This window comes from Sciurus carolinensis, chromosome 3 (assembly GCF_902686445.1).
Source record: "Sciurus carolinensis chromosome 3, mSciCar1.2, whole genome shotgun sequence".
Classification (NCBI taxonomy): domain Eukaryota; kingdom Metazoa; phylum Chordata; class Mammalia; order Rodentia; family Sciuridae; genus Sciurus; species Sciurus carolinensis.
In genome coordinates this window covers 1,916,962-1,942,870 of record NC_062215.1, presented here as the reverse complement: position 1 = coordinate 1,942,870, position 25,909 = coordinate 1,916,962, and the positions used below count along the sequence as shown (strand labels likewise).

General features: G+C 50.9%; 1 protein-coding gene across 1 annotated transcript in view; it reads left to right on the top strand.

Moving 5' to 3' along the window:
- Rptor (regulatory associated protein of MTOR complex 1) overlaps positions 1 to 25,909 on the top strand; it is a 339,150-nt gene that overhangs the window by 182,930 nt on the left and 130,311 nt on the right. Inside the window, 1 exon segment of the mRNA XM_047544108.1 lies at positions 17,353 to 17,412. Coding sequence (XP_047400064.1) covers positions 17,353 to 17,412 — 60 coding nt within the window.

Here is a 25,909-nt window from a genome sequence, read left to right as displayed (position 1 = left end):
CCTGCTGCCCCCTGGTCCTGCTGCCCCCTGAGTGTGCCGTGTCACTCCAGCTTTCCGGTTCCCAGGATGAGCCTGAGACGTGCTCCACTCCTCATGTGGCTGCGTAAGGCCTGTGGAGCCCGCAGTGTGAGTCGCTTCATGTGCTAGTGGAGTAGTGCTCTGATTCACAGTGCTTTTTCCCTCATGGCTTCATTTTTGCTTTTACTGATAGTCCAGGAGCAGTCAAAGCAGAGCTAATGCAAGAACATTCGTGTGTGCTTGATCAGGGACCAGATGCTCAGCTCGTGGCTGCCCAGCAGTTCAGCCTAATGTACAGTAGAGCCTGGCGGGACCCTGGACTCCGGATCCCAAACCTGCATGCTTTCCCCCAGAGCCCACTGCCACCTGAACCTAGCAGGAGCTGAGGTCCATGCATGGTGCTCCAGGGCCTCAGGCCAGGCAGACTGGCCCTGTGCGCCTCCACCCCCAAATGTGAGTTCTTGATATTTGCAAGGGATGGTAAAGTGCCACCCAGAGTCAGGGAGGGCCCCACACAGCTTGTGTCCTTAAGTCACTCAGCCTTCCTTCCCATTCTCCAGCCTGGACAGCTGGCTTGTAAATTGAGCTGTGTTCTTGAAGTCTGGTCTTGCCTGGCATCCCTTGGTGCCTTGTCCCATTCTGCTGCCCTGCACTCGTGGCCCCAGACCCACCTCTTGTTTCCCTTTCCTGCAGTGGTGTCTCTCTCAGAGTAAGCCGCTGGCAGCCAGCCCTCAGGACCCTGCTGTTGCCCTGGGGGACCGAGTGGCCCAGCCCCACAGGGTTCTGGAAAGTCCAGGGGCAGCATTCACTCTTCTCTTCTCGTCTGCAGCCATTTCCTCTCCTCTGTGTTCTTTCTTCTTCTTGACTGCTTCTTAGTCTCCTCTTCTCTTTACCTTGATCTTGGACTTCTTGAGTGGCTTTCTTCCTCTTAGACCCTCTTGGGGTGCTTGCGAACGTGAAAGGCAGCAAGAGCAGTGATATTGAGGGGGGCAGATAGGCCCTGACTCCGATGTCTCTCCTTCACCTGAAGTGCTGGCCTGGAGCGCAGCCCCTGAGATGCAGAAGCCTGGGCTGGGAGACAGGAGAGCATCGCCCACGGTTCCCTCCTCAGCCCATGTGGCCCCAGCGTTCCCACACTGCGAACAGAGCCACAGAGTGAGCCTTCCATTTCATTCCACTTACTGCACAAACAGTATTGTGATAGCAAACCATGAAAAGGAGTCAGTGGAAGAAAAAGGACTCAGAGTCCCACCTGTTTTTGTTACTCAAGATCCTTTCCATCCATATATGTACGTAATTTTACTCAATTGGATTCATACATTGTGTTTGTATTTTGTTTCTAAAATTTAAAAACTGCTTAAGATTACCATTTTATGTTGTTACCCAAATTTTATCTTCAAATTCAATACTCTATCATATTTATGGGCACTATTACTTAAGGATTCCCCTCTTATTATAAAATTTCAGTTTTTGTGATGGGGCAGGGTTCCTGTTCATCTTTGCAGAACATGGAGCTTCTCCTTGTTTGGAGCATTTCTCTAGCCATTTTCAGAAATGGGATCAGTAGGTCAAAGGGCATAGCTCATGCACCAGCTGTCACCAATCCTCTTTAGTGAAAGGTCAGGCTGCCTGCCAGACGGCTCCCATCACGTGTGAAAGTTCATGTTTGCAGAGTGAAAGCATTTCCCCTTTGCATCTCACAGTGGACAGAGTCTGTCCTGTGAGTCTGTAAGTCACTGGGAGGAAGCAGCAGCATGTGAGTCAGAGTGAGGAGGCCCCAGGTGGCATAGTGACAAATACCTTCGGTAAACATGAGCACTGTGCCACTGGTTGAATCAGGGCTGGGCTGACTTGAGAGCCAAACAGCCTCTCAGTTAGTCAGCACCTTTAGTAAGAGCACTTCTGGTCTGACCTGTGTCTCGGGATCATGTTCCCCTCAGCTGTACCCATGGTTATTCATGTAACCATCACTGGAAACTCGGTGCAGAGATATCATCTCCCCCGTGCCTCTCGGTTCCAGGAACCCCGTGCACCCTAGTGTCTCACTGCTGTTTGCATTCCCCATGACTAGTGGCATCACACATCCTTTTGTGTGATCTTCGGCCATTCAGAAATGTCTGCCCCAGTCCTCGGTCCGCTTCCCAGCTGGCGGTTGGTGTCTTTCTTGTTGGGTTTTGGAGTCCTTATGTGTTCCAAGTGGTAGACCGTCATCAGATGTGAGAAGCAGAGGCACTTTCCCTCTCCCTGCTGTCTTCTCATTCCTTGATGGTGTCCTCTGATGCAGGCACATTTTAAGTTTTGATATCAAGTACAAGTTACCTATTTTTGTCTTGTTCCTGTTCTGTTAGTGTCAGGTTTAAGGAACCATCAACTAACCCAAGGTCATGACGTTTCCATCCTAGAACTTCATAGCTTTGCCATTACACTTAGGTCTTTGTTGCATTTTGAGTTGATCTTTGTGAGTCATGTGGCGACGTCTTAGTAGGCACGCCTTTTGGATTTTTGCATCTGTGTTTGACTTTGAGAAAGGCTTCAGAGGAGTGACAGATGTATTACTGAAGTGACTTTGGACTGGTGTAGGCAAAGAACAACGAATTCCAGAGGTCCAAGAGAGTTGAGCCTCGGCTTAGCATGCTTCTAAGGCGGGCAACATTCGATGGACTATTGGGTTACTTTATTATGTAGAACTTAAAATAATTTTGCATTTTTGAAATTAGGAAAAGACAAAATAGTACCGTTTGTATCGACTATAAATGTTTACAATTTCGGCATGATGAGCATATCAACTTTGAAAAATATTTTTTCTTTTATGGATTAATCAAATCACCAGCAAATCTTTATTTCTTTACAGTGCCAGGGATCAAATCTAGGGTGTCACACATGCCAGGTACTCACTCTATCCCTGGGCTGTAGCTCAGCCCTAACTACTTCAGGACTGCCAGAATCACACTGTCTCTGTGCCAGCAGATGTCAGGACCAGCCATCTCTCCAGGGTCCTCATTTCAGTGGTAGGCGAGAATGTGTAGGCCACATTCTTCCTTAGTGAGCCAGCTGAGGTTCAAGCCCCAGGAAGAAAACCCCAGGCTTTTGGCACTCTTATGCCTCTGAGAAGCACGGCCACCCTCTCGTTTGAACGTAGCAATTAGATAACTCTCCAGGAAAGCTGGCTCTGGTGGTGCATGTCTGTAAACCCAGTGACTTGGGAACTTGAGACAGGAGGGTCACAAGGTCAGGGCTGGCCTCAGCAACCTAGCGAGGCCCTGAGCACCGTAGCTAAACCCTGTCTCAAAATAAAAAAAATGAAAAGGGCTAGGGATGTGGCTCAGTGGTTAAGCACCACTGGGTTCAATCCCTGGTACCAAAAATAAAGATTGCCAAGAAATTGTCTTTTTAATGATTTTCTTTCTTGTTTTAATGTTCTTTTGATTTCTTATTCATCACTTTCCCCTTGTATCTCAGTGTCTAAAAGAGTGTTCCTTCAGGATTAGAATGTTAAAACCACGTTACTTTAGGGCAAAAGCAAAAGCACCACGTCCAGCCTGCGGGGCAGCATGCTCAGCTCCCCAGGCAGCAGCATCCGCTGCTGTGCGCTGCCTCGAGTTCTCTGGACCACTCTGTGCAGTTTGCATCCAGCACAGCCACAGGAGGGGCAGGGCCGTGAGTTTATGCAAAGGCCGGGTTTTGCCGGGGTACACACTCACTCGTACCTGCCCCAGCCCTCACAAATGGCGAGCCAAGGACCTTGGCAGGACTGGCATGAGAAGCGGAGCTCCTGTCTGCACACACCGTGGTGAGCAGGCTTTCCTTCTTCCTGTGGACATAAAGCTGTCCCTAAAAGTAAGTGAAAATGAGCCCCAGTATGCTGTAAGGGTCCTCCAGGCCACTGAGTGGAGGCCCAGGACTGCCATCATATCCTGTGAGGGCAGAGTGTGCAGAGCCTGGGGCTCTACAGGGAAAGACCGGCTCAGCCAGGGCTCCCAAGGAGCCACATCAGGCTCATTCGTTCTCCACCTCGTAATACCCACGGCCTCCAGGGCTGGTTTGTAGAGAATCTTAGCAGAGGGCCATGTCCCTGGCTGCCGACCTCCTGTGTGAATCACAGATCAGGGACAAGCAGTCACAACCAGCAAATGGGACAAATGTGCGAGCTCCCCAGCCTCCCCTGCGGCAGGCGAGGGCAAACCCTGGACCTCGTGTGTCGAGGATGCTCCATGCCGCAGCATCACGGGCCAGCGGGAGCTTGCTGTTCTTGCTCTTCCTTCTGCCTCACTTTCCGTGCTGTTGAGGGTGCAGAGAAGTGAGAAGTGCCTGGCTTTGCCCTCGTCTGACTGATATCGCTGGCCTCGCCTGCTGTGGAAACCTCGCTCCGGTGGAAGTTTCCCATATCTGGCTGGGTTCCCTGCAAAATCCTCAAGCCGGCAATGTTGTCGTCATGTCCATCTGCTTCTATTAAGTTAATGTGCTCATGGTCATAAAGCAGCTGCCATGTCTGGTACTGATCAAATGCACAATTGATGAATGTTCACAGGAAGTTAATGTTGTGTTGGAGCTATGAAGGTTCAGAAACACTCTGGGCACTTTACTCCTAAGAGTGATTGAGGCTGTCAGTGGGGAGACTGCCTCCCGATAAGGGAAGGGGACCGGAGGAGAGGGACGTGCGTGAAGTCCTCATGACTAGACGAGGCAGAAGCCACAACACCTAGAGTTGTCAGCTTCAGCATAGAAGCTGGCGTGGTGGGGCTGGGCAGGCAGGGCCGCACTGCACGGCCCTCCCAAAGACAGGTGGGTCTCAGGCAGAACCACCACAGGAGACTCTCAGGGGTTCCTTGCCCCTCCTGTGGTTTACAGGCCCTCTCCATCTTACAGGCCAGCTTGGAGCAGGTGCACTGTGGAGCACTGCCCACAGCCTACCCACTGAGGGCCCAGCCACCACTTGCTTTCCCACTCCTCCTTTCCCAGGTTCCCCTCACTGCTGTCTCCTCTTCCTCCCAATTTCCTGAACTGAGACTTTGTAACACTACACTGGCCTCTCATCAGACAATACATGCAGCTGTAGGTCATCAGTCCATGGAACCGTGTAGGCCACTGCCCCGGTTCATCCTGGTCTCCTCTCTGGAGATGGGTTCTTGGCCAGGTCCCTTTCTCCCCTCTAGGAGGGACTGAGAGCAGCACATGTAAATTGCCTGCCACGGAAGATACTTATGTGACCCTCTCTACACATCGGTGTACCAAGCTGGGAGGAGGGGCAAGAACGTTGGCAGGAGGAGGCGCGTGCATTTCAGTTTTTGATTTTTTTTTTAATCAACAAATAGATATTCGTTTTATCTGGTCACACAACCTTGGGTTCAAGGAGCACAAGAAGTCCTTCCTTCCTTTTTGCAAGGCTCACTCTGACCAAGGTCATCAGGGGATAAGCCTGGTGTAGCAGAAAAGTACCTGCAAAAAGTTCAAAACTGTAATAGGCTTACACATGGAGCATCTTAAAAACGGCCCCTGACTGAGGGAGCTTTTGAAAGTGCATCTTGTGCCATCCCGAGCCCGCCTGGCAGAGGAGGTGTTGGCATACGTGAGACCTGAGCAGAGCCTGGCCTGGGGTGCATGCTATGGACAGCTGTGGTCACCAGTTGGTCACGTGTCTGTCCCCGCTCCCAGCTCTCAGGAGTCTGCCTGGAGCACGAGGCTGCCTGGCAGAGAAGGAGTAGAGCGGGCGAGGAGCAGGCAGGTGCCTGGGCCGCCATCTCTGCTGGGCGGCTGGGCTCGATTCCTCCCAGCTGATCTCCTCTTTCCTCACTTTTGGCAGAGTCAGGGCTTGGCTTCTGGCCATGAAACGTGCAACAGCTTCAGAGATCTGCAGCGACACCCGTCTCTGTCCTGTGATGGGAACCAGCTGACTGTGCAGTGGGCCACGCAAGGCAGCCAACCGCAGGCTCACGAGCTCTGCTGCTCGCAGCATCTCGCTGGCCCCAGTTCTGAGTGGGACACCCTTTCCAGGTCATTAGTGAGTGGCGAGGAGCATGGGGCCACTGCAGCCGCCCTCCTGTCCTCGTCCACAGAGGCGGTGGCTGGCCTCTGGCTTGGCGAGAACCCACAGGAGAGTGCACTTTGATGTAAGGGGAAGGTCAGGGTCCAGGGCATGCCCTCTTAACGTAGAAAGAGCAAATCACCCGTCAAGAGAGAAGGGCGCTGAGAGTAAGCCTGGTGGAATATTGTGATTTAAGTATTTTGTTTTTTGTAATTTAAAAAGATCACAGATGTTTTGAAGAAACAGTTTTGTGGGTGTTCCCTGCGGCCATCCTACTTCCAGACAAGGGAAGATGAGTCCTGAGGCGTGCGTGAGAGTGCAGGTGCGCTTGTGGGAGGTGCCCTCCCGCTATCTGTCTTCCTACTCCTCAGGACAGTACAGTGGCCCCCAGGGATGGCAGTGGCACGCCCCCTGGTCACTTCTCAGCACCACTGTCATGGCGGCGCCCTGGGGAGGAGGCCATGGGAAGCTGGTCCTTGGTGGCAGTCCAGTCCCTCCATCTGTGTAGTGCACGTTCACTTCTAACCTTCATCAGTACCTTGTGTAAACGCGCACTTGTGATTTCAGTGTATTAGATGAAAACACACTGAGATTTGAATCCCAGGCTGAGGAGCAAGAGGAATTCGAAGTCGCCCCAAACAAGCTAGATTCTAAATGTACACAGGCCCCACCACTACAGAGTGGCACAGCCCTCCATGGAGATCCTGGTAGTTCCTTGCGCTCTTTGTGCCCTGACGGTTGCCTCCAGGGACAGGTTTGCCTCTTCAGAAGGGGTGCTGCTTTTCTGCTTTGCAAGTCAGTACTAGTCATTGACCACCTCAGGGGCAGTGAGGTGGGAGGGACCAGGAGCCTCCCTTTTAGTCTTTGATTCCTGAAAAACAGAAGTCTTGGGCTGGGGGAATAGCTTGGTGGTAGAGCACTTGCCTGGGGTTTCAGTCAGCTTTTCATGGCAGTGACCAGAAGAACTACCAAGAACAGCTTAGAGGAGGAAAAGTTTATGCTGGCTCACTGATTGAAAAGTTTGGTCCATGGTCAGCTGACTCCAGAGCGCTGAGCCAGAACTGAGCAGTGCACATGGCCAAGGGCCTAAGCAACCAGGAAGCAGAGAGCTCCACTTTCTTTGTAGGATAGTTTTTGGTTTTTGTTCTCCTTTATTTTTTTCCCCCAACCTATTGGATTGAAGAGTTGAAGGAATTTGCTTGTTTTCATTTTAATGTTGCATTTCTTATACTGTGAACTATTTTTCAGATTTGTCATTTTTGTTGTTGAGTAGTGTTTGGCACCTACACACTGCTCCATATTTAGGAGGACTGGGTTGAACAACCCGGCTGCGGGAGCTTCCTGACACCCTCATCAGCAGAGACCTCCAGGGACTCTGGCCAGATGGTGGGAGCCACTCCACAGCTCCCTCTGGGGGAGGAGGAGTGACCCTTGCACTCCACCCAGCCTGAAGACTGCAAGGCAGCCAGCATGGGAACTGGCGCCAGAATCTGAATGACTAGTGGGGATGGGTTTCCAGAGCTTGGTCCTTTCCTTGATCCCCACCCTGCCCTGGGTGCAGGCACTGGCAGAGTAGAGGAGGAGGAGACTGCTGCCCAGTAGAGAGAGCCATCCTACGCTCACCTGCCGGGGAGGAGTTCTGGGTCCCCTGTTCAGGAGCCTTTGTGCAGCTCATTTCCCTGTTGAACTTCCTGGTAACCAGCCCCATTCTACAACCATTAGGACCCCTCTGAGTAACCTATTAGCATTAACTCAGGTGAGATCAAAAGGGGCTTGATATGAAAAACGAAAGACACGCTTATCACTCAGGAAATTCCAGGAATTTTAACTGCTCTGAGCCAGGAACCAGGTTCAGAAAACTAACACACATTAAGTGCCATACAGTGGGGAAGAGGGACAGCACTTCAGATCAGGTTTGGAATGCAGGGTGGGCTCCCTGTCCAGAAGTCAGTGGTGTCCACCATCTTGACACTATAAAGAAAAACTCAAGTCATCTCAATGCAGAAAAAAAAGCTGAGCACTTCAACATCCTTCCTTGTCTACAACTCAGCAAACCAGAAAAAGGGGGATTTCTCAACCTCATGGAAAACACGTATAAAATATACTCTTAGCCGGTGTCGTATTTACTGGCGGGACTGAATGCTTTCCTCCCATGGGGCTCTCCAACAAGACAGCACGTCCCCAACAATGCCATTCAACGTGCTGGAAGACCTCCAGTTTCAGGGCCGTGGAAAGAGGCAACAGAGGTGCATGTTGAGAAGAAAACCGTCCATATTTACAAGTGACTCGTCTCTGGAGAGTCCATGGACTCCCGCAAGGCAGTTTTAGAACTGGTAAGTGATTGTGGCTAGCTTGTGGAATAGAAAACCAATAACAGATCAATTACATTTTCCTTGTACTTGACATTAACAGAAATTCAAATTTGAAGAACATGGCATTTTGTCACACTGGACCAGCCAGGTGTGTCCAGTTCACCAATGCCAGGTGACACTTAAACCTTGGGGATTTGCTTCCTCTGGTAGGGCTGGTCCCTTTACCTTTTTGTCCCATGACCAGCCTACAAGGCAAAGATAGCTCCTGAACAAGTCAGTTTGCTGTAGAGTACACAAAAGCAGGAACAGCAAAGATAAGCAGAAGAAATAGATGGAAATACGGGCAAAAATAGTATGAGAAAATACCTCGAGCACATGGGCCAGAGGTGAGCCAGACTCCCTGAATGCATGGAAGGATTCGCCCTGGTGGCAGTCCCTTCAGGGTGGCACTCATGCAGGTCCATAATGCTAGCAAGCTGCCAGCAGTGTCAGAGGCCTGGGCGGGGCCTCTGTGCTGGTACCTTTTCAGACTGAATCTTCACAGAGGGGTTACCACCAACAGTACCTGAAAGCGCTGGCATTTGTAGTCCTAGAAGGTGCATTATCTCAGCTTCCAGGTGCCTGTTTTGGAAGGGAAGGTCTAAAATTTCATACTGGGCACAGTTGTGGACGTGCCAGCCACATGTCCCAGCTACAGCTTATATACAAGAGAAGGCTCAAAAAGAGTTGGTGCTGCCAGAGCTTAATCACGTTCATCAGAAAGTCGCAACTAACTTGGACTCTTGAGCCTTAATGTGCAAAATACAGGACAACCCTTGGTAATATTGCAAAAGTTACAAAATACCTGAGAGAGTCTCCCTGGCAAGATGTGAAGGAGGTCTGTGTGCCTGACCCTGCAAACACTGGGGAAGGAAAGGCCTCTAAGAAGGGTTGTGTAAATGGGGAGGTAGTCTGCAAATCCAAAGACTAGCCATCGTCGAGATGCCAGTTTTGACCATACCCATCTGTGGGTTCAGAATGCCAGTAGGCATGTAGATAGATATTGATAAGTTGATTTTAATGTTTATTAAAGAATTAGTTCACCCAAGTAATTTTGAAAGAAAAGAATAAAGTTTGGAAGCTGATCCCACTTCAAACCTTGCTGTAAAGCCGCAGAACTCAAGATGGCATGGTGTCGGCAAACGGACAGACACACGGGTCAGTGGAGCAGAGTGGAGAGACCAGAAGCAGACCATGCTGACGTGGCCACCGGACTTCAGCAGAGCTGCAAGGGTATGTCACTGAAGGACAGCATTCCCACAGTGTTCCTGGAATGACCAGATATCTCTGTGATGAGATAAATCTTGCTCTGTAACTTGCATCTCATATAGAGTTTAACTCAAGCTGGACTTTAGACCTCACAGTCAAACCTCAGGCAATCTTGTAGATTTCAGAAGAGTAACATTTTTTTGAGAGGAGAAGAAGAACATGTGAGTTAACTTTGTTTTAGAAGTTCTTAAGTTTGACTTCAAGAGCATATTTCAGAAGAAGATGATAAACTGAAGTTTGTCGCAACCTTTGCATTGCCATTATAGGAGAAAATAGCAAATTGTAAGACAAGAGACTTTTACTGGAATGTAGAACCCTCCCAACAGGAACACAAAAATATTTTTTAAATGGGCAAAAGATTTGAGTGTATCCTTCACCAGAGGAGAGCCAGAGAAAGCAGGTGAGCAACATGGACAGACGCCTAGGGTCCTCCCAGGGACACCAGGGAGTTGGTGATCTGCAAAGCACTATCAGTCGTGGTTGCAGACTAATAGCAGCAAGTGCTGAGAGGGACGGGGACTGTCCTTGTTCCCAGATTATCTTCCCTCCTGATTATACCTTCTGCTCTTCCACCCCCACACAGAAAGAGAACCACCCTGTAGAAAACACCAGAAAACCTTAGGTGGTTTTCTGCAGACCTGGGAAGGATTCTGATGACCTCAAGACAATGATTAGTTCCTAACAGCAACCCCGGATCTCTCCTGGGCCCATTTGGTCACTTGTAGGACTAGGCTATGTGTGAGAGAAGCGTGTTGAAGATTGAGGGTGTCGGCACCTCCACTGGCCCAGGTGACCACAGTTTCCGTAGGCCTGTGAATGTTCTGAGACTCCAGAAACAGAGTCTCTGCCAGGCCTGCAGTTCCTGTCCAGTGAGAGGCCAGTGAAAGGGCTCTGGAATTGCAGTTGCCGTGGTGGAGAGCAGACAGCATTGTGGGTCTTCCACTTCGGAGTCATCTGGCTGGGCAGAAAATGGAGTGAGTTAAACTCAGCAGCACTTAGAATGACTGTGGTGCAAGGCCCCCGCCACCTACTCCTGTGACCCCTGTGGTATGATGAAAGGAAGCATTTGGTCTTTGTCCCAGGTTCCTGCACATGGGGACCTCTGGAGCATATATGACTTCTGTGTGCTAGCAAGATGGTTTTTCACCCCTTGCCAGAGATAGCTTCTGCCTAGGGGCTGATGACCAGAAGGACAGGCGAGACTAGAAGAATGGACCTTAGGCCCCACCTCCGGAGATGGAGTGCAGCTGCCAGTGGCCAGCAATTGGAGCCTACAAGATGCAACCTGCGTTGAAACCTCTAAGGGAGTGGCCTGGAGCCTCCAGCTTGGTGAATGTGGAGGCAGCAGACTGGAGCATGTGGAAGCCGCGCACTCCTCCACATGCCTCTGCACACCTCACCCACATGTGACACGCGGGCAGTTCCTGAGCCACATCTGTTACGACAACCAGTTAATGTCAGTGGAGAGCCTTCCTGGGTCCTATGAGTTCTCCTACATGTTGGCAAGTCTGAGGAGGATACCAGGGGAACCCCAATGGAGAGCCAGGCAGTCAGAAGCTCAGATGGCATCTGAAGCGGGGCTGTCCTGTGGAACTGAGCCCTTCTGCAGGACCCACCATTGTGGAGTCGCCCCTGTAGTGTGAGCACAAAGCAGCGGCCAGGTCTGAGAAGGACAGCCGCCCATGCTGGTGAAATGGGAGGAAGCAGGGGATAAAGGGAGGGCCTTTTATCAGGGGATGGGGAGCTGTGCCAATAATAAACCTGCAGATCCAGGGCACTGAAGGAAGGCTCTGTGCTGACCCACCTCCCTGTGAAAAAGGCAGGGGAGAGGAAACTGGAGAGAGACCTTCAAAACTCTGGTGAGGCAGGGTGGCTCAGAGGTGGAGCACTGGCCTGGCTCTGAGGCCCTGGGTTGCAGCCCAGCACCGCAAACCGATTCACAGGAGACCGATTCGCCAGAGGCCTGTGAGGCCACAGCCTCCACCTTCCTTGCTGCAGTTGCAGGCGCGCTTTCCCAGCGCGTGAGTGGCCTCGGAGTGTCCCGCCACTCGTTTGCTGAGTGGCTCCCGCACCCTGACCACTTCAGTGTAAGTGCACAGTTCACACTGGACAAGCCAGCAAACTAGGACAGATCCCTCCACCTAGGACAGCCACAGAGGAGAAATGCACGTGGACAAAGGACCCATCCAGAAAGGGGTGCAGTACAAGACAGCACCAGAGAAAGCAGATCCAAGAAGCTGGGTTTTAGATAGCAGTTGCTTTGTGATGAAGTCACAGGAAGCGGGGCTGGAGGGGAGAGCAAGAGGCGAATATTAACATAGATGATGGGATAACACATAGATGAAGAGAACCAACAAAGACAAGGAAACACTGCAAGAAGTCAACTCGGTTGCAAAATGTAAATGACTTTAAGATCACTTGTCAGTAGAATAGGTGTTATGGGAAATGAAAAGTAATAAAAAATGAGATGCAAGAACAATAAAGCAATGAGGATTCATACAGATAATTATTCTTGAAACATAGAACAAAGGGTAACGAAACAGCATTTAAGTATGTCACATTTCAAGAAGGGTAAGCTTCCCTACTAAGCTTACCTTCACCAGAATGTCAAGCTGGAGGAATTCACCACGCACGCACACACACACATGCACACATACAGACCAGCTGAGGTCAGTGGATGGATTGAGAGAGTCCCAGACACTAGCCTGGCGGGAGTTAGGGCAGCCTGTGTGAGTGACTTCCATCAGGCCACCCATTAGTACAGTTCACTGTCTTAGTGGTCAAAAGAGAAGATGTGTTCAATAAAACTGAAAGTGAATTTTAATGAAAACTGTAGCATGTGGACATTGGAATACTCCTTCCCAGGAGAAGTCTCCTCCTCAGGCCCAGAGCCCCCCAGTGAGATCCCACTGTGTTATCAGCACTCCTGTTCTTTGGACAGACTCTTCCAGCAGCTAGTCCACGTAATGATCAGGCAAGGAAGGGTAGGCCTGTGCATATTCTAAAGAGGCAGCAAGTTCACTTTACTGACATGTGATCCAAATTGCAACTTTGCAAAAAATAAAAATCCATTTACATGAGGTGGCTGATGAGAAGGTGGATCATGTGTCCACCTTGGAAGGCAACCTCTGCAGAGGGAGAGGGCTGGGGCTGTGAGGAGGACATGTGGGCCTTGTTGTTTGGGAATGCCCCCTTTCTTAACTGGGCCTTGGTTACAGGGCCTTTACTCTTATTCTTCAAAATCACGAATCTTGTGTTCTTTGTCTATGGCATACTTCACAGTTTGAGTTGTAGCCTGCCAAAAGCTGTGTGGTTATGACAGATCATACACAAACAGTCACTTTCAGTCACCTGGAATGGTCAGAGCTGCAGCCTGCAGAGTGGCCCGGGGCACCCTCCCACTGCTGGTGCATGCACAGAACTGGATTCACCCGGTGCCGCCTCGTCACGCTCAGCAAGGGTCCATAGCTTTACATATTTAGTGAATGACATCTTATTTTTGTTGTCTGATAAACACCCTCAAACCCGCTGCCCACCCTGAACCTGGACCTTGGCAGTACCTCACTAGTGCCCAGTCTGCCCACCTTGCCCTCCCCACCCAAGTGCGGGGCACATTGTTCCTTGTGCCTGTCTCACTACGGCCATTCCTTCCTCCAGATTGCATGCATTGAGGGTGTGCTTTCTGAGCCGGGTTGCTGGTGACCGTATGGCCACATGCAGCTGCTTGGCACCTTCCTCCAGCTGCCTGCGCCCACTCTGCAGGTGCGCCTCTGTGCACCTGATCCTCGCTGTTGGGCACGGGTCCTCGCTGGCATGGCTTGGCCCTGAGTCCTGTATCTCCTTCTGCTGGTAGGAACCTGCTGCCATGCACGTTGCTTTCACATGTTTTCTTGAACATATGCTGGAGTTTCTTATCCACTGAGAACCGAGTCATGAGGCCGTAGTTAAGGGAATGCTCCCTTTTACAAGATAATGGCAAAGTGGTCACACTGCCTTCCCTGGTGTAGCGGTGTCAAAGGCGTGCTCCGGATCCCAACCTTTACAGCAGCTGACAGGGTCACTGCACTTTTGTGAGAAGACTCTGTGGGGTCTGGGCCAGTGTTTTGCTCATCTCTGATGCCCCTGCACATCCATTTGTGTGTTGAGTGGCCATGTGCTTCCTTGTCTTTGGGATGCCTGTTCATGTCCTTTGTCCACTTTTCTGTTGGTCTTTTGTGCTCTTCATGTTGATGGTAGGAGTTGTGTACACACACCTTGGTAAGAACAGTCTTCTGGTGTTGGTGTCCCCATCTGTCACATTTTACTATCTGGATTTTCGATTCAGATCATGGGAGATGGTGCCTCTGCTCCTTGGCTCTGTGTGCCTTATTTTAAGACAGCAAACAGTTCAATGTGCACGTCAACCTTACTTCACATCACTTGGCATATGGGACCTGCACTTGGGATCTCTGTCCTCTGACCTGAGCTTGCTGTCCCAGGCTGTCTTCCCTGGCGTCTTGATGGAAAACCTGCTGCAGCCCCGTGCACTTGAGAATAGTCTTGCTCTCACATTTGGACATCAGTTTGACTGGACAGGAGATTCTGGGTCATAAGTTCTTTTTCTTTAGTAAATTAAAAATACTACTCCATTGCCTTCCTACATCCTGTGTTAATCTGATTCTTGTTGACTTGAAAATGATCTTTCTTTCTGAAAGCTTTAAATGTCTTTTCATTGTCTTTTGTACTTTTTAAAGGTAGGCTCTTGCTATATGCCTGGCCTGGAACTCCTGGGCTCGAGCCATCCTCCTGCCCTAGCCCCCAACTCTCTTCAACATTCCCAAGCTTCACTGTAGTGTTCCTGATATTCAGATGTTCCCATCTATACAGTGGCTAGGAGCCCTCACAGAAGGTCGTACAAATGCCTGCAGTACACTGTAAGCATCAGCCCTTCCCTTCCTCATTAATGACCTGGTTCTGTGTGCGTTTTGAACCATTTTTGGTGCCTCTACTTTTTGCCTAGAGTCCTTTCACTGCTCAGCAATACTCCTGTGCAAGGGAAGGAAAGCGTGTGAAAATAAAAACAGCTGTTAGCAGTTTTAACTCAGTGAGAGCAGGTGTTGTTGGCAGAAGTGACTTCTGCAGATTTCAGAAATGCAGTTGGCCATGCCACCCTTGGTCAAGTAACCACACTGTAGTTTAAGGTTTTGTGCGTGATGTCCTTGTTTTAATTTCTTGTTAAAGAGAACATTTTCAGTGTTCATGATCATGCTAATATCTTAGTAATCAAAAATTTCTCTTATTATTTTAAAAGGTCTTCACCTGCCAGTTCTGAAATCTGGCCACTTGTGAATCTACTTGTACTGACTCTTTTTTCCCTTGGTTCACGATAGCATGCTGTCTGTCTGGGACCAGGCCTTACAGGCTCTGGGTTGTGCTCTCCTCCAAACAGCATGTAGCTCTGCTCCCCTGGAGGTGAGGTGAGCCTGCAGAAGTCCGCCCACAGGCTGTCACTGGCTTTGCAGAGGCTTGCTCGCAGTGTGCTCTCTTTAGCTTCTGTCTTAGTGCTGATGTTCAGCTCTTAACCCTGGTGCTTGGCTTGTAACTAAGGCATGGTCCCTTGGTGTGTCCATGGAAAGCCCTCTAACTTGGAGGGCTTGATCTCCCTCCCTGTCTTCTCGAGGCAGGAGATCCTGAGAGCTTCACTCGGCACTCAGCCTCCCAGCTGTCTGCTGTAGCGATCCTCAGTCTTGTCCTCCCTGTGGCTCAGGAGTCACCAAGGCCTTGCATAAAGCTTGTGTTTTGGCTCCTTCCTTTCTAAAGTTATTCCTTGCAATTTCCTGGCCGCCCGGACTCCTGACCTCCCACTCCTTGGCCCAGCCAGCCTGCTGCCTCTGAGCGAGTGCCATGTGAGTCTCAGTGCCTGCTGGGACGACTCATCCAGAGAGCTCCTCTTTGTAAGGTCATGGCACTTCCAGCTTCTGCCTGCATTTGTTCTTTGGAATACAAATGATTGTTTTTTATATTTTGTCCAAAGTTTATTATTGTTATTGGCAAAAGGATTAGCATGATACAAATGATTCTGTTATTACTGAATTCCAGAAATTCCAATCAATTAGTATGTTATGGATGAAAAGACAGACAACAAAGTAGCGCTGTCTGCGTAGGACTCAGACCTGAGGCTGCACTTCCCACGGGTCATGTTTTCCCACCACAAGATCTTGCACCACACAAAGCCACGGTGGGAGCCATGTGTGTGTGTACACTGGCTCTGAGGGTGCAAGGCCCCTGGAAGTGGGCCAAGCAGAGCCCTCTGGAGGTCAGCAGAAGGGTCTGTACAGTGCTGACCGGCTGGTGAAGCATCGAGGCCACCGTGTACTATATGCCTGCGGGAGGGTCTGCTCACTGCCATCAGGAGAGCATGAACCTTCATGTTCACTTCTTTTGTTACTTGAACAGTAACCCACTGAATGCTGCAGCACAACCTCTCTGCAGGCCAACTGGGCCTTGCTTTTTCAGGAGAGTCTCATTCTAGAGGGTGGAGAGGGGAGGTGCCATTTGCCCAGCAAACACTGCATGACTGGGTCTTGTTTTTCTGGTTCTGGGTCTTTCTATTCTTCTTTGTTTCTCTTTCCCTCTCATCCCGCTGTTGACTGTACCCTTCCAGCCTTCCCACCCCTATAAAGGGTGACTTCCAGGTCTCCCCTGATTGTGGCCTTGTCCCATCCCGGCCCTCTCCTGGGCACACTGTCCACCAGTGAGACCTGGGAATACATTTTGTAAATGTCCCGATGAAGCCATTGTAAGTTCAAAGAATGGTCAAGCAGACAAACAGTGATACAACTTGCCCTGCACACCCTCTTAGCCACATGGCCATCTGCCCTGCAGACTGCTGGTCGTCCCCTCGGAAGAGATCAGCACACCAGGTACAGCTTCCACCCTCCCTCTGTTGCCCTCGCGTCATCATGAAGTTGGGAGATTGTGAGTTGAACTCTCAAGAGTTGGGCCTCAGTATTCTCCGTGTACCTGCTATTGTTTATGAAAGGGGGTTACTTGTTCTAAATTTTAAACCTAGATGAATCAAGCACTTTACATTTCTCCTGCTAAAAACAGTAAGTCGCCTTTACATGACATTTCCATTGATTCTGTGCTGCTCTGTGCCAGCGCCCTGGCAGGAGGAAAGAAAGATGGTTTCCTGCCTTCTGTCAGCACACAAATGAGGCAGAAGCCTTGCCGGTTGCACACTAGCTCCTGAGTCCGAGTCTGCATGGTCTGACATCTTGGCCCCGAAACCTAGGATTTTGTGATGATTAAAATAATGTGACTGGATTTGCGTTTTCTTCTCTTCCCCTGGCTTCCTTTGTGTCCCTTGAGGTTATTCATTCCTTTCTCCAGGACTCTCTCTCTCCAGCTCACTTTGTTAAGGAAAAAAATGGAAGTCTAGTCTATTCTGGCAGTGTTTAGTTCCTGCCGCATCTCAGAGCTCCTCTCCAGGGACAGGCTTCATTGACTGCAGGCAGCGCCTTCCTGCTGACAGCTCACAGCTGCAGCTGTGGAGTGTGCCTGGGGCAATGAGACCGTCTCCTGTCTGAAAGCCCAGAAGCCTGGGGAAGTAAGGAGACCAGGCTGGCTTGTTTACCATGACCTGCTACTGGACGGCCACGTGCACGTGGGGCTCTCCGTTCATGCCTCTCACGCTCTTTCCTTTCTCTGCAGGTTTTGCATGCAGAAGTGTGTCAGCCTGGTTCCTGGAGTCACACTGGACTTGATAGAAAAGTAAGTGATTGTGAAGCCCTTGTGGCTTTCTAGATCACTGGGTTCCCTCCTTCTGTGTGGGGACATCCGTTTGTTCTCTGAGATTGTGCGGGTTACGTTCGGTGCAGGAGGTGGCTACACGTGGGGCCATGTTAGAAGAAAAACAATAAAAAGCTGAATTCTTGGAAACTTTGAAAACAACTCCAAACTCTAAGCCAATGCAGAAATCAGTGCTATGCACATAGATCACCTCCACTTTCCTGGAGTGACTGGCTCAGCTCTGCTTTGACCTATTTCCTCAAACTTGCCTTTCAACATTTTATAACTTTCCATCCCTGCCCATTTTACTGTTTGGAACAGACTGATTTCAGAAGGTTCCAGAAGCAGACCAGGGTGCCCTGCAGGAGTCACCGTGTTGTGCACACACTGCCAGGCCTCCCAGCCTCCTTGGGCAGTGTGCCCGTCTCCTGTTTGACCCCTTTGGATCTGAAATAGTACCTCTGACCATAAACTTGACCTGTATTTATTCACTCATCTGTCCTTTTACCTCCTGGACAGTGTGGAAAGACTGGGGAGTTGTGTGAACGCCTGTGCTCTCGGCTGCACATCCCCTAGTCCATCTGCTGTTCCAGGCCCTCACACACAGCCTTGGGTTGCCCTGCTGAGCCTGAGCTTATCACACTAGGTCAGAAAAGCAAATGTGCCGAAGTTCCTCCTGGAGTAGCACTCGCCTCATGTGTGAGAAGTGACCCATGGACGTCACACAGAGGCCCTCAGTCATACTGCCTTCCTGTGGTGGTGAGCTCACAGCGGCCAGTGGCAGGAATGCAGGAGCTGCACTTGTGCCCACACAGACCGCCTCCCATGCCCTTGGTTAAGCGAAAAATAACCTGGTAGTATACATTTTCCAAGTATGTAGACTGTGTGTGCAGATGTGCATGTTAGAAAAGGCCCAACAAGGTCCATGAGGGGGCTGGAATGTGACTCAATGGCAGTGTGGACACTGGATGTGCGAGGAGGCCCTGGGCACAATCCCCAGCACCATGGAAACAAAACAGAACAAAAAAAACACATGTCGTTTACCCTGGGCAGCAAAATGGAACATGGAAGAAGGAGAAGGAGCATTGAAGGACTCTAATTTTTGTTCCGTCTTGTATAATTTTTTCTTACAAAAACAGTATGTTAATTACATCTATAAACAATTTTGAGACAAAAAAACCAACAAAATATGCTGGAGACACTGCACACTGCTGGGTCTGGTTTTCGCCCTTCACCTTTGGGTAAGCGTGGCAGGAGTCGCGTGGCTGGTGTGTGTCTGTACTTGAGGATGCTTGCCCACAGCACTGAGGGTGGTGTGACACCAGAGGGTAGTGCCACACTGGCAGGTGCCGCAGGGTGGTGAACGGGTTGGCATTCCCTCTGCCGGATGTGAGGCCCAACACGGGGCTGACAGGCATGGGGTGCTGGCAAGCTGGGTGTGAAGTAGCGGGGAGCGTGGCTGCTGACCACTCAGGCCCAGTGGCACAGCTATACCCAGGCACTGAGTGAGTGACCGCATTGAGACCAGCAGGAGTCATGTGGCCTGGCACAGATGCCACTGCAGGGGTGGGCAGCAGGCTGTGCTCAGTGCCACATGCAGGGGCACTCTTGTGAGCAGTCTCTTCCTTGGCCCTCCAGGGCGTGTGGGCTTGTCCCAGGTGCATGTGTGCCAACGCCTGCCAACAGACCGCACCCTGTGGGTGTGTGCTGTTCCTGCTCTGCAGCACCTGTGTGTCTGGGTCAAACGCCAGTGCTGCAGGACAGGGTTCAGACGGCAGGGGAGGGCTGGCCACACAGGTGCCTGCTCTCCCTGCAGGGAGCCCATTTGCCCCGTCCCCGCGGGCTCCCAGCTCCAGGTGGAGCCCTGCTGCTCCCGTGTCCCCAGACACAGGCACTGCCCAAGCACAGCAAGCGTCCCAGAAGCCCCAACGGTGCCGAGCAAGCTGTGTGCCTTGAGAAACGCTGGGCAGAAGCAAAGCAGGAGGCCTGGCGTGTGTGGCTGCCGAGGGTTTGCGTTGTTCGCGGGAGACCTGTGCAGGAGGCTGTCCTTACCAGTCGCCCCTCGCCCTGTGCTCTTGGCCTTTCATGGCCTCTCCACTGTCTGTGTTACAGAAACCACTAGCTCCACGTGTTTGGTCACCTCCTTGTCACTTGGCACATGAAGCACGTCTGTTAGCATTCCAGCGGTTACCCTTTCACAGGCAGGCCGCAGCCGCTGCTTTCTTCACACAGCTCTTGGGTGGGAATTGTCTTGGGTGGTTTTTGTTAGTTTCTTTTTGCCTCTTCTTGAATACTTCGTTTCCCTGAATATTGGTGGTGCCGTGTCACCCCCTCCCCTCAGCCTGGGTGGCACTGAGACCTGGCCAGGGTTCAGCCCTGGCCGAACTTGCACCTCCACATGCGGGCAGCTTCCAGCTCTGCCTGCTCAGGGCCCAGGTGTGTGGTGTGCTGTCCTCTCCTCCTGGTCGCTCATGGTCATGTGTGTCCATGTGTGGACAGTGTCCAGCTCTGCCTGCTGATGGCCCAGGTGTATGCTGTCCTGTCCTCCTGTCACTCATAGTCGCGTCTGTCCATGTGCAGGGCAGCGTCCAGTTCTGCCTGCTGATGGCCCAGGTGTGTCCTGGGCTCATGGTCATTTATATTTGTCCCACTGCACACAGGGCGCTGCTTGCTTGTGGAGCAAGGTGACTCAGACAGTGTCACGTGTTCTAAGTCTCTAGAGGAGGTCAGCTAGTGATTTAAAAAGCTTCTCTTGGGGGCAACGGGGACTCAAATGCAGGGCCTCTCACACATGAGGAGAACACATCTATCACTGAGCTGCACTCCAGCCCCTCAAAAAACGGTTGCTTTTTAAAGTTCTTTGGTCATACCGTTTTATTTACTGAAATGAATGTGGCACTTGTTTCAGTCCAGCTTCTCAGGTGACTTGTTCTGCCTGGTTAGGGCAGGTCCCCATCCCACCAGGGTTCACGCTGGCTCACATCCTGCTCCTTCCCACACTTACACTGTGCCAGCAACATGCCATCCACAGCCCAGTCCACAGAGGAGCACTAGTAAGGTGGGCTTCTCCAGACAAACCATTCACTCCCTGGGAGACACTGCTAACCAAGTTCAGACGGACACACACAGAAAACATTCGCAAGTCTCAAATCTGGCAAAGGCTACTCATATGTAGAATGTATAAACTCAAAAGCTAACACCCAATTAACAATAGACAAAAGACACAAAGAGACACTTCACCAAAGGAGAACACAGGATGGTATGCAGCCTGTACGTGAAGCTCAGAGTCCACCGTCCGCCAAGCAGGAGGGCTGGCACAGAAGGCCGGGGCCCTGCCGAGAGGAAGGCTGAGAGGAGCTGGGCTTGGCCCCTGCTGTGGGGCAGCTCGGCCGTGCCAGAGGAGGCTGGCAGCCACCGACCCAGCTAGGTAGACCTAGCACAGGACCCTGCGACCTGTTCTGGGCTCTTCCCGGAACAGAAGAAGTTCCTCAGGACACCCCTCTGTACTCCCATAGCGCTGCTCCCCATCACCCAGGCTGGAGACAGCCACCGCCTCCCCGCGGTGAGCGAGCAGGTGGTTGGTGGCACGTGTGGGGTGATGCTGCTCAGCGAGGAAGGGGACACAAGTGATCCTGAAGCACCCTGAGGCAGCAGATGCCCATGTACAGGGCAACCTGGGGTCTGATGCCACCTCTGTGACGTTCTGGAAAAGACAGCTGTGGGGGTGTTGGCAGGGGAAGAATGACCTGCATGACCCACAGAGGGAGGCATCCTGTGGCTCCACAAGACCTCTGCAATGTTAAAGCTCTAGCACTTGTACCAACAAGTCAGTTTTGTCAGGCAACTTAAAATCAGCATGCAGGGTGTCTGGGGCAGGCCGGGTGCCCATGGCCAAGATGCTGGAGGCGAATGCACATTCTGTCTCCTCCCCTTCCTCTGCTACAAAAGTTGTGGCTAAGTGCCCAAAATGTGTCTTTTTCAGAGTTCAAAAAACTATACACAATGAACTGTCCTTAATAGTATGCACCCTGGCTGGGCAGGAGGTGAAGGAAACGGGTGCTGCAGTCAGAGTGGCTGGGTGCTGCCCTCTGACCCTTCTGGGCTGGCTTGCTGGGTACGCCTCCTCACCTCCCAGTGCTGCCTGTCCTGCAGGAGGGGCACTCGTGGGCCAGTGCAGGAACAAGTGGTATCTGAGATGCCTGCTTCCTGGCACAGCCTCCCATTTGTGGGCTCTTGGTGCATGTCCATACTCCCTCCAGATACGTCTGCCCTCTGCACTCAGAGGCCAGGTGTGGACTATTGTGATTGTCACCTCACATTTCTGAAATCCTTCAGATTTCAGAGGCCAAAAGAGGACCCTGTCCCTCAAACACCTGCAACCATCCTCCTCCAGGCTGAATGATCCCATTGGACTTTGGAAAACTGGATATCCAGGTACAGTTCTGAAATTGAAAAACAGTTCTGGTTTAGAGAGGTTTGCTTTTTTAAAAGCTTGTTGAGACTACTTAGAAACCTCAGTCTTCACCGTGAGTCACTTCTAAAGCCATGTTGCTGAGAGCAGGCCCGCTCCCTGCTCTCCAAATACAGTTCAGCAGTAGTACCTGCCGTTGAGTTGAATCAATTGAAATAGACACAAATCGACATCTACAGCTGGAAATACCCTGTTGCTGCTCTCCCTTGTGACTCAGCAAAGGTTAACTTTTGAGTGGTTGAATTATATTTTCATGCTCTGACAGATTCCGTACTTGGGAATTATTCCGCACCAGGAGAAATCCAGGCGTATGGTCCCAGAAGCCTCCAGCCCCAACCACTAGGCAGCTTCCGAGGGGGTACACAACTCACTTGAGAGATGTCTCCCTTCAAAATAAAATGCTATTATGTTTTTGTAAACTTTTAGATTTTTTCTACTTATGTTTATGGTCTCACAAGAAGGAAAGTTTTCAGTTAGTAGATTTGATTTTGAATCAGAAAGCCAAGCAACCGGCATAGCCCTTTGCTGTTGGACAGCCCCTTCCCTTGCTGCTGGGAGTTTTCTGTTCAGAGAACATTTCTTGGAAAAAGTGTCTCATTATTTTCTCCTGCTTCGTCATCCTTTTCTGGGGATGTCTTCTCAGAATTTGTTCATCTTGGTTCCGGTGAACTTCGCAACTTGCAGCCCAGTGGGACTGCCACTTCCTCTTCTCCACTCGGCACCACCAGGGCGCAGACTCTGATGGTGCTGACCAACATGTCACCTCAGACAGAGCCCCTTGGAAAGTCATTGCATGGTCAGTTAGGAACCAAAACCCTTTCTCGCAACCTGCAGCTCCACGGGCTCATTCCCAGGGCTCAGCCTCAGCAGCTGGGCCAAGTTGCCCTTCCCTCCTGGAGCAGCGTGACTCCCGCCATGCCAGCATTTTCCAGACCTGCAGGGCCTCTCACTGCCCACAGGTGTGGTCCCTGCTCTGGTGCATCCCTGGCAGGGCTGGCTGAGCTCCTGGGCCTTGGCGGTGTCGGCACTGCTCCTGCAGCCTGCAGTTGGCAGTTGTGGGTGACCTGGCCTCCCCACCACTGCCTTGGCTGCATATGGCAGAGACCAGGTCAAATTCAGGCTTCCGTGTCGTGAGCCTCATTTTAATTCACACATAGGTTTGAATCCTGTGTCAGTCCTTTTTCTGTCCCTAATAATGCAGTACCACAGACAGGGCGTTGGTGGCAGAGTTCCAAGGTGGAGCAGGGTATTTGTGTGTGTCTGTCTGTGACTTCTTATACAACCACCAGGGTTCAATTGCAGCAGCTTGTTTTAGCTGGCTTTTGCACTGCTATGCCCAAAATACCTGAAAAGAACACTTTGGAGGAGGGAAGGTTTATTTGGGGCTCGGGTTTCAGAGGCCTCAGTCCACAGCCAGCCGACTCCCTGCTCTGGGCCCAGTGAGGCAGCACATCAGAGGGGAGGGCCCAGCAGAGGAAAGCCGCTCAGCTCACGGCAGGTCAGGAAGCAGAGAGCGAAGGGGCCCGGGGCAGATGCACCCTTGCAGGGCACGACCTAGTGACCCCCGCCCCTGCCACGCCCCAGCTGCCCGGTTACCACCCAGCCAGTCATTCAGACCTGGGTGGACTGATCAGGCTACAGCTCTCACAGCCCAGCCACTTCCCCTCCGAGGACTCCTGCGTGAACAGGAACTCTGGGGAACACTTTGTGACCAAACCTTTAACAGGGTTCCACCCTCACGACCCTATCAAATTCTAATCACCTCCCAAAGACCTCACCTTTAAACATCTTTGAGTTTCCTCCCTCTTAATTAATATTGCACAATGAACATCAGATTTTTTATACAGGAAGCTTTGGGGGACACATTTAACCCACATTTAAACGGTAGCAAATCCTGCCGTAAGATGTGAGAGGGTAGGAGAAATGGAACCCAGAGATAGAAATGGTGGGCACCGGTACTCCTGGACATGGTGCCAGATGGGCTGTTCTCTAGCTGCGCCAAGTCAGGGTGGTCCTGTGAAATAGCCAGCTGGGCTCCCATTAGCATGCCTACCCCACCAGTACAGGCAGCAGATCCCACCTCACCAGGCAGAGTGCTGGGGCCAGTGTGCTCAGGACAAGTCTCTTGGCATGTGCCAGCATGCACTTGTTACCAGTGTGCCTCTGGGCGACAGGCCCTGGCACAGAGCCCCAGATCCTTCCCTGAAAGTGGCACCCAGAACCCAGGCTCTGTTCCAGAGCTGGGAGCATCGGGATGCTCCTCTGTGTTTGCAGCTTTCTCTAGCAGCCCTGCCTCCCAGGCCATGCCACACCACAGGAACTGGCTCCTGGGTGTCACAGTGTTCTGTCAGCTGGCCCAACCAGCTCCCAGGGCCACATCTGACAAGTGGAAGTTGTTTTGGGTGGGGGGTTTGTCTTCCCAGAAAATTTCCTAAAAATTGATGCTGGTTCCTCTTCAGGTGGTCTGTCAGTACAGTTGGTTCAGAATAGTTCCTCCCAGACTTGGAGTTCACACTGGGAGCGTCCAAGGCTGTCCCCACTCAGAGCTAGCAGGAGGCAAGCCTCCTCTGGAGTCATCTCCCATCCAATGACTATCCTGGAGTGTAAGTGACAGGTGGTTCTCCCTAAAGTGGAGTCCAGAGATTCAGAGTCGCCTTCCTGGCCACCAGATGGAACCAAGTGGGAGCAGAGACGCATGAGTGCTTTTTCTTTTTAAAAATTTATATGTACGGGACTGGGGCTGGGGCTCAGTGCAGAGCACTTGCCTAGCATGTGTAAGGCATTGGTTTTGATCCTTAGCACAACATAAAATAAACAAATAAAATAAAGGCATTCTATCCATCTGCATCTACCAAAAATATTTAAAGTTATGTGTAGTTAATGTTTCAAGAACCATGTTATATTTCAAAGTATGTAAATTTTTGAATAGTTGAGATTTTAATAAAAACATTTACATGATGTTGGCAAAGCTGTCCAGGCAGTTTGCTGGGTGAGGTTTATGAGATTGGTTGGGTGACGTTGCTACTTATGCTTCCTAGGCTGACTACTTTCCAAGAGAGGAGCTCCCAGCTCCATGAGTTGCATCTGCATTGGGACTGAGGAGGTGTCCGTCACCTTGACTCCTTGGCATGCTGCCCCATCCATGTCTCTCCCAGCCTGGTGTGGTCTTCACATGCAGAGCACAAGAACCCGTGTGGGCATGAGTTAACTGGCAGGACACAATACTTTTAGTTGCAGGTATAGGAACAAGCAGAAATTGCCTCTTCTGCTCAGTACCTTGGTCTTGTATAAGGATGCTTTAGCTGTTCGTTATTCTGAACAAAATCCTGAGCTCCACTGTTGGGGGGAAGCCCCCCCAAGCAGAACAGCACCTGAAGAGCCCCGTGGGACCCTAGCACAATGCAGATGTAGGGTGCATGCTCATTGGGTGCAAAGTGAGATGCTAGCTGGGCTCCCACTTGTGTTACTGATTTCTGCTGACCTTTTTTTTTTTTTTAGTGGAACCAACAAAATGTATACTTAAAATTTTTTTTTAAATTTGTTGTAATTGGTGATACATGACAGGAGAATACATTTTGACACATCGCACACAAATGGAGCATAACTTCTCATTCCTCTGGCTGTACGTGGTGCTGAGTCACACCAGTAGAGTAATCATACGTGTACCTGGGGTAATAATGTCTGTCTCATTCTGCCGTCCTTCCCATCCTCTCTGTCGCACCCATTTCTTCACCTTCCTCTGCATAATTCAAAGTTCCTTCTTTCTTCCCTACCCACCCCCACTATGATTCAACATCTGCTTATCAGAGAAAACATTCAGCCTGTGTTTTTTTGGGGATTGGCTTATTTCACTTAGCATGATATTCTCCAGTTCCATCCATTTACCTACAAATGCCATAATTTCATTCTTCTTTAAGGCTGATTAATATGTCATTGTGTATATGGACCAGATTTTCTTTATCCATTCATCTGTTGAAGGGCATCTAGGTTGGTTGGTTCCACATTCTA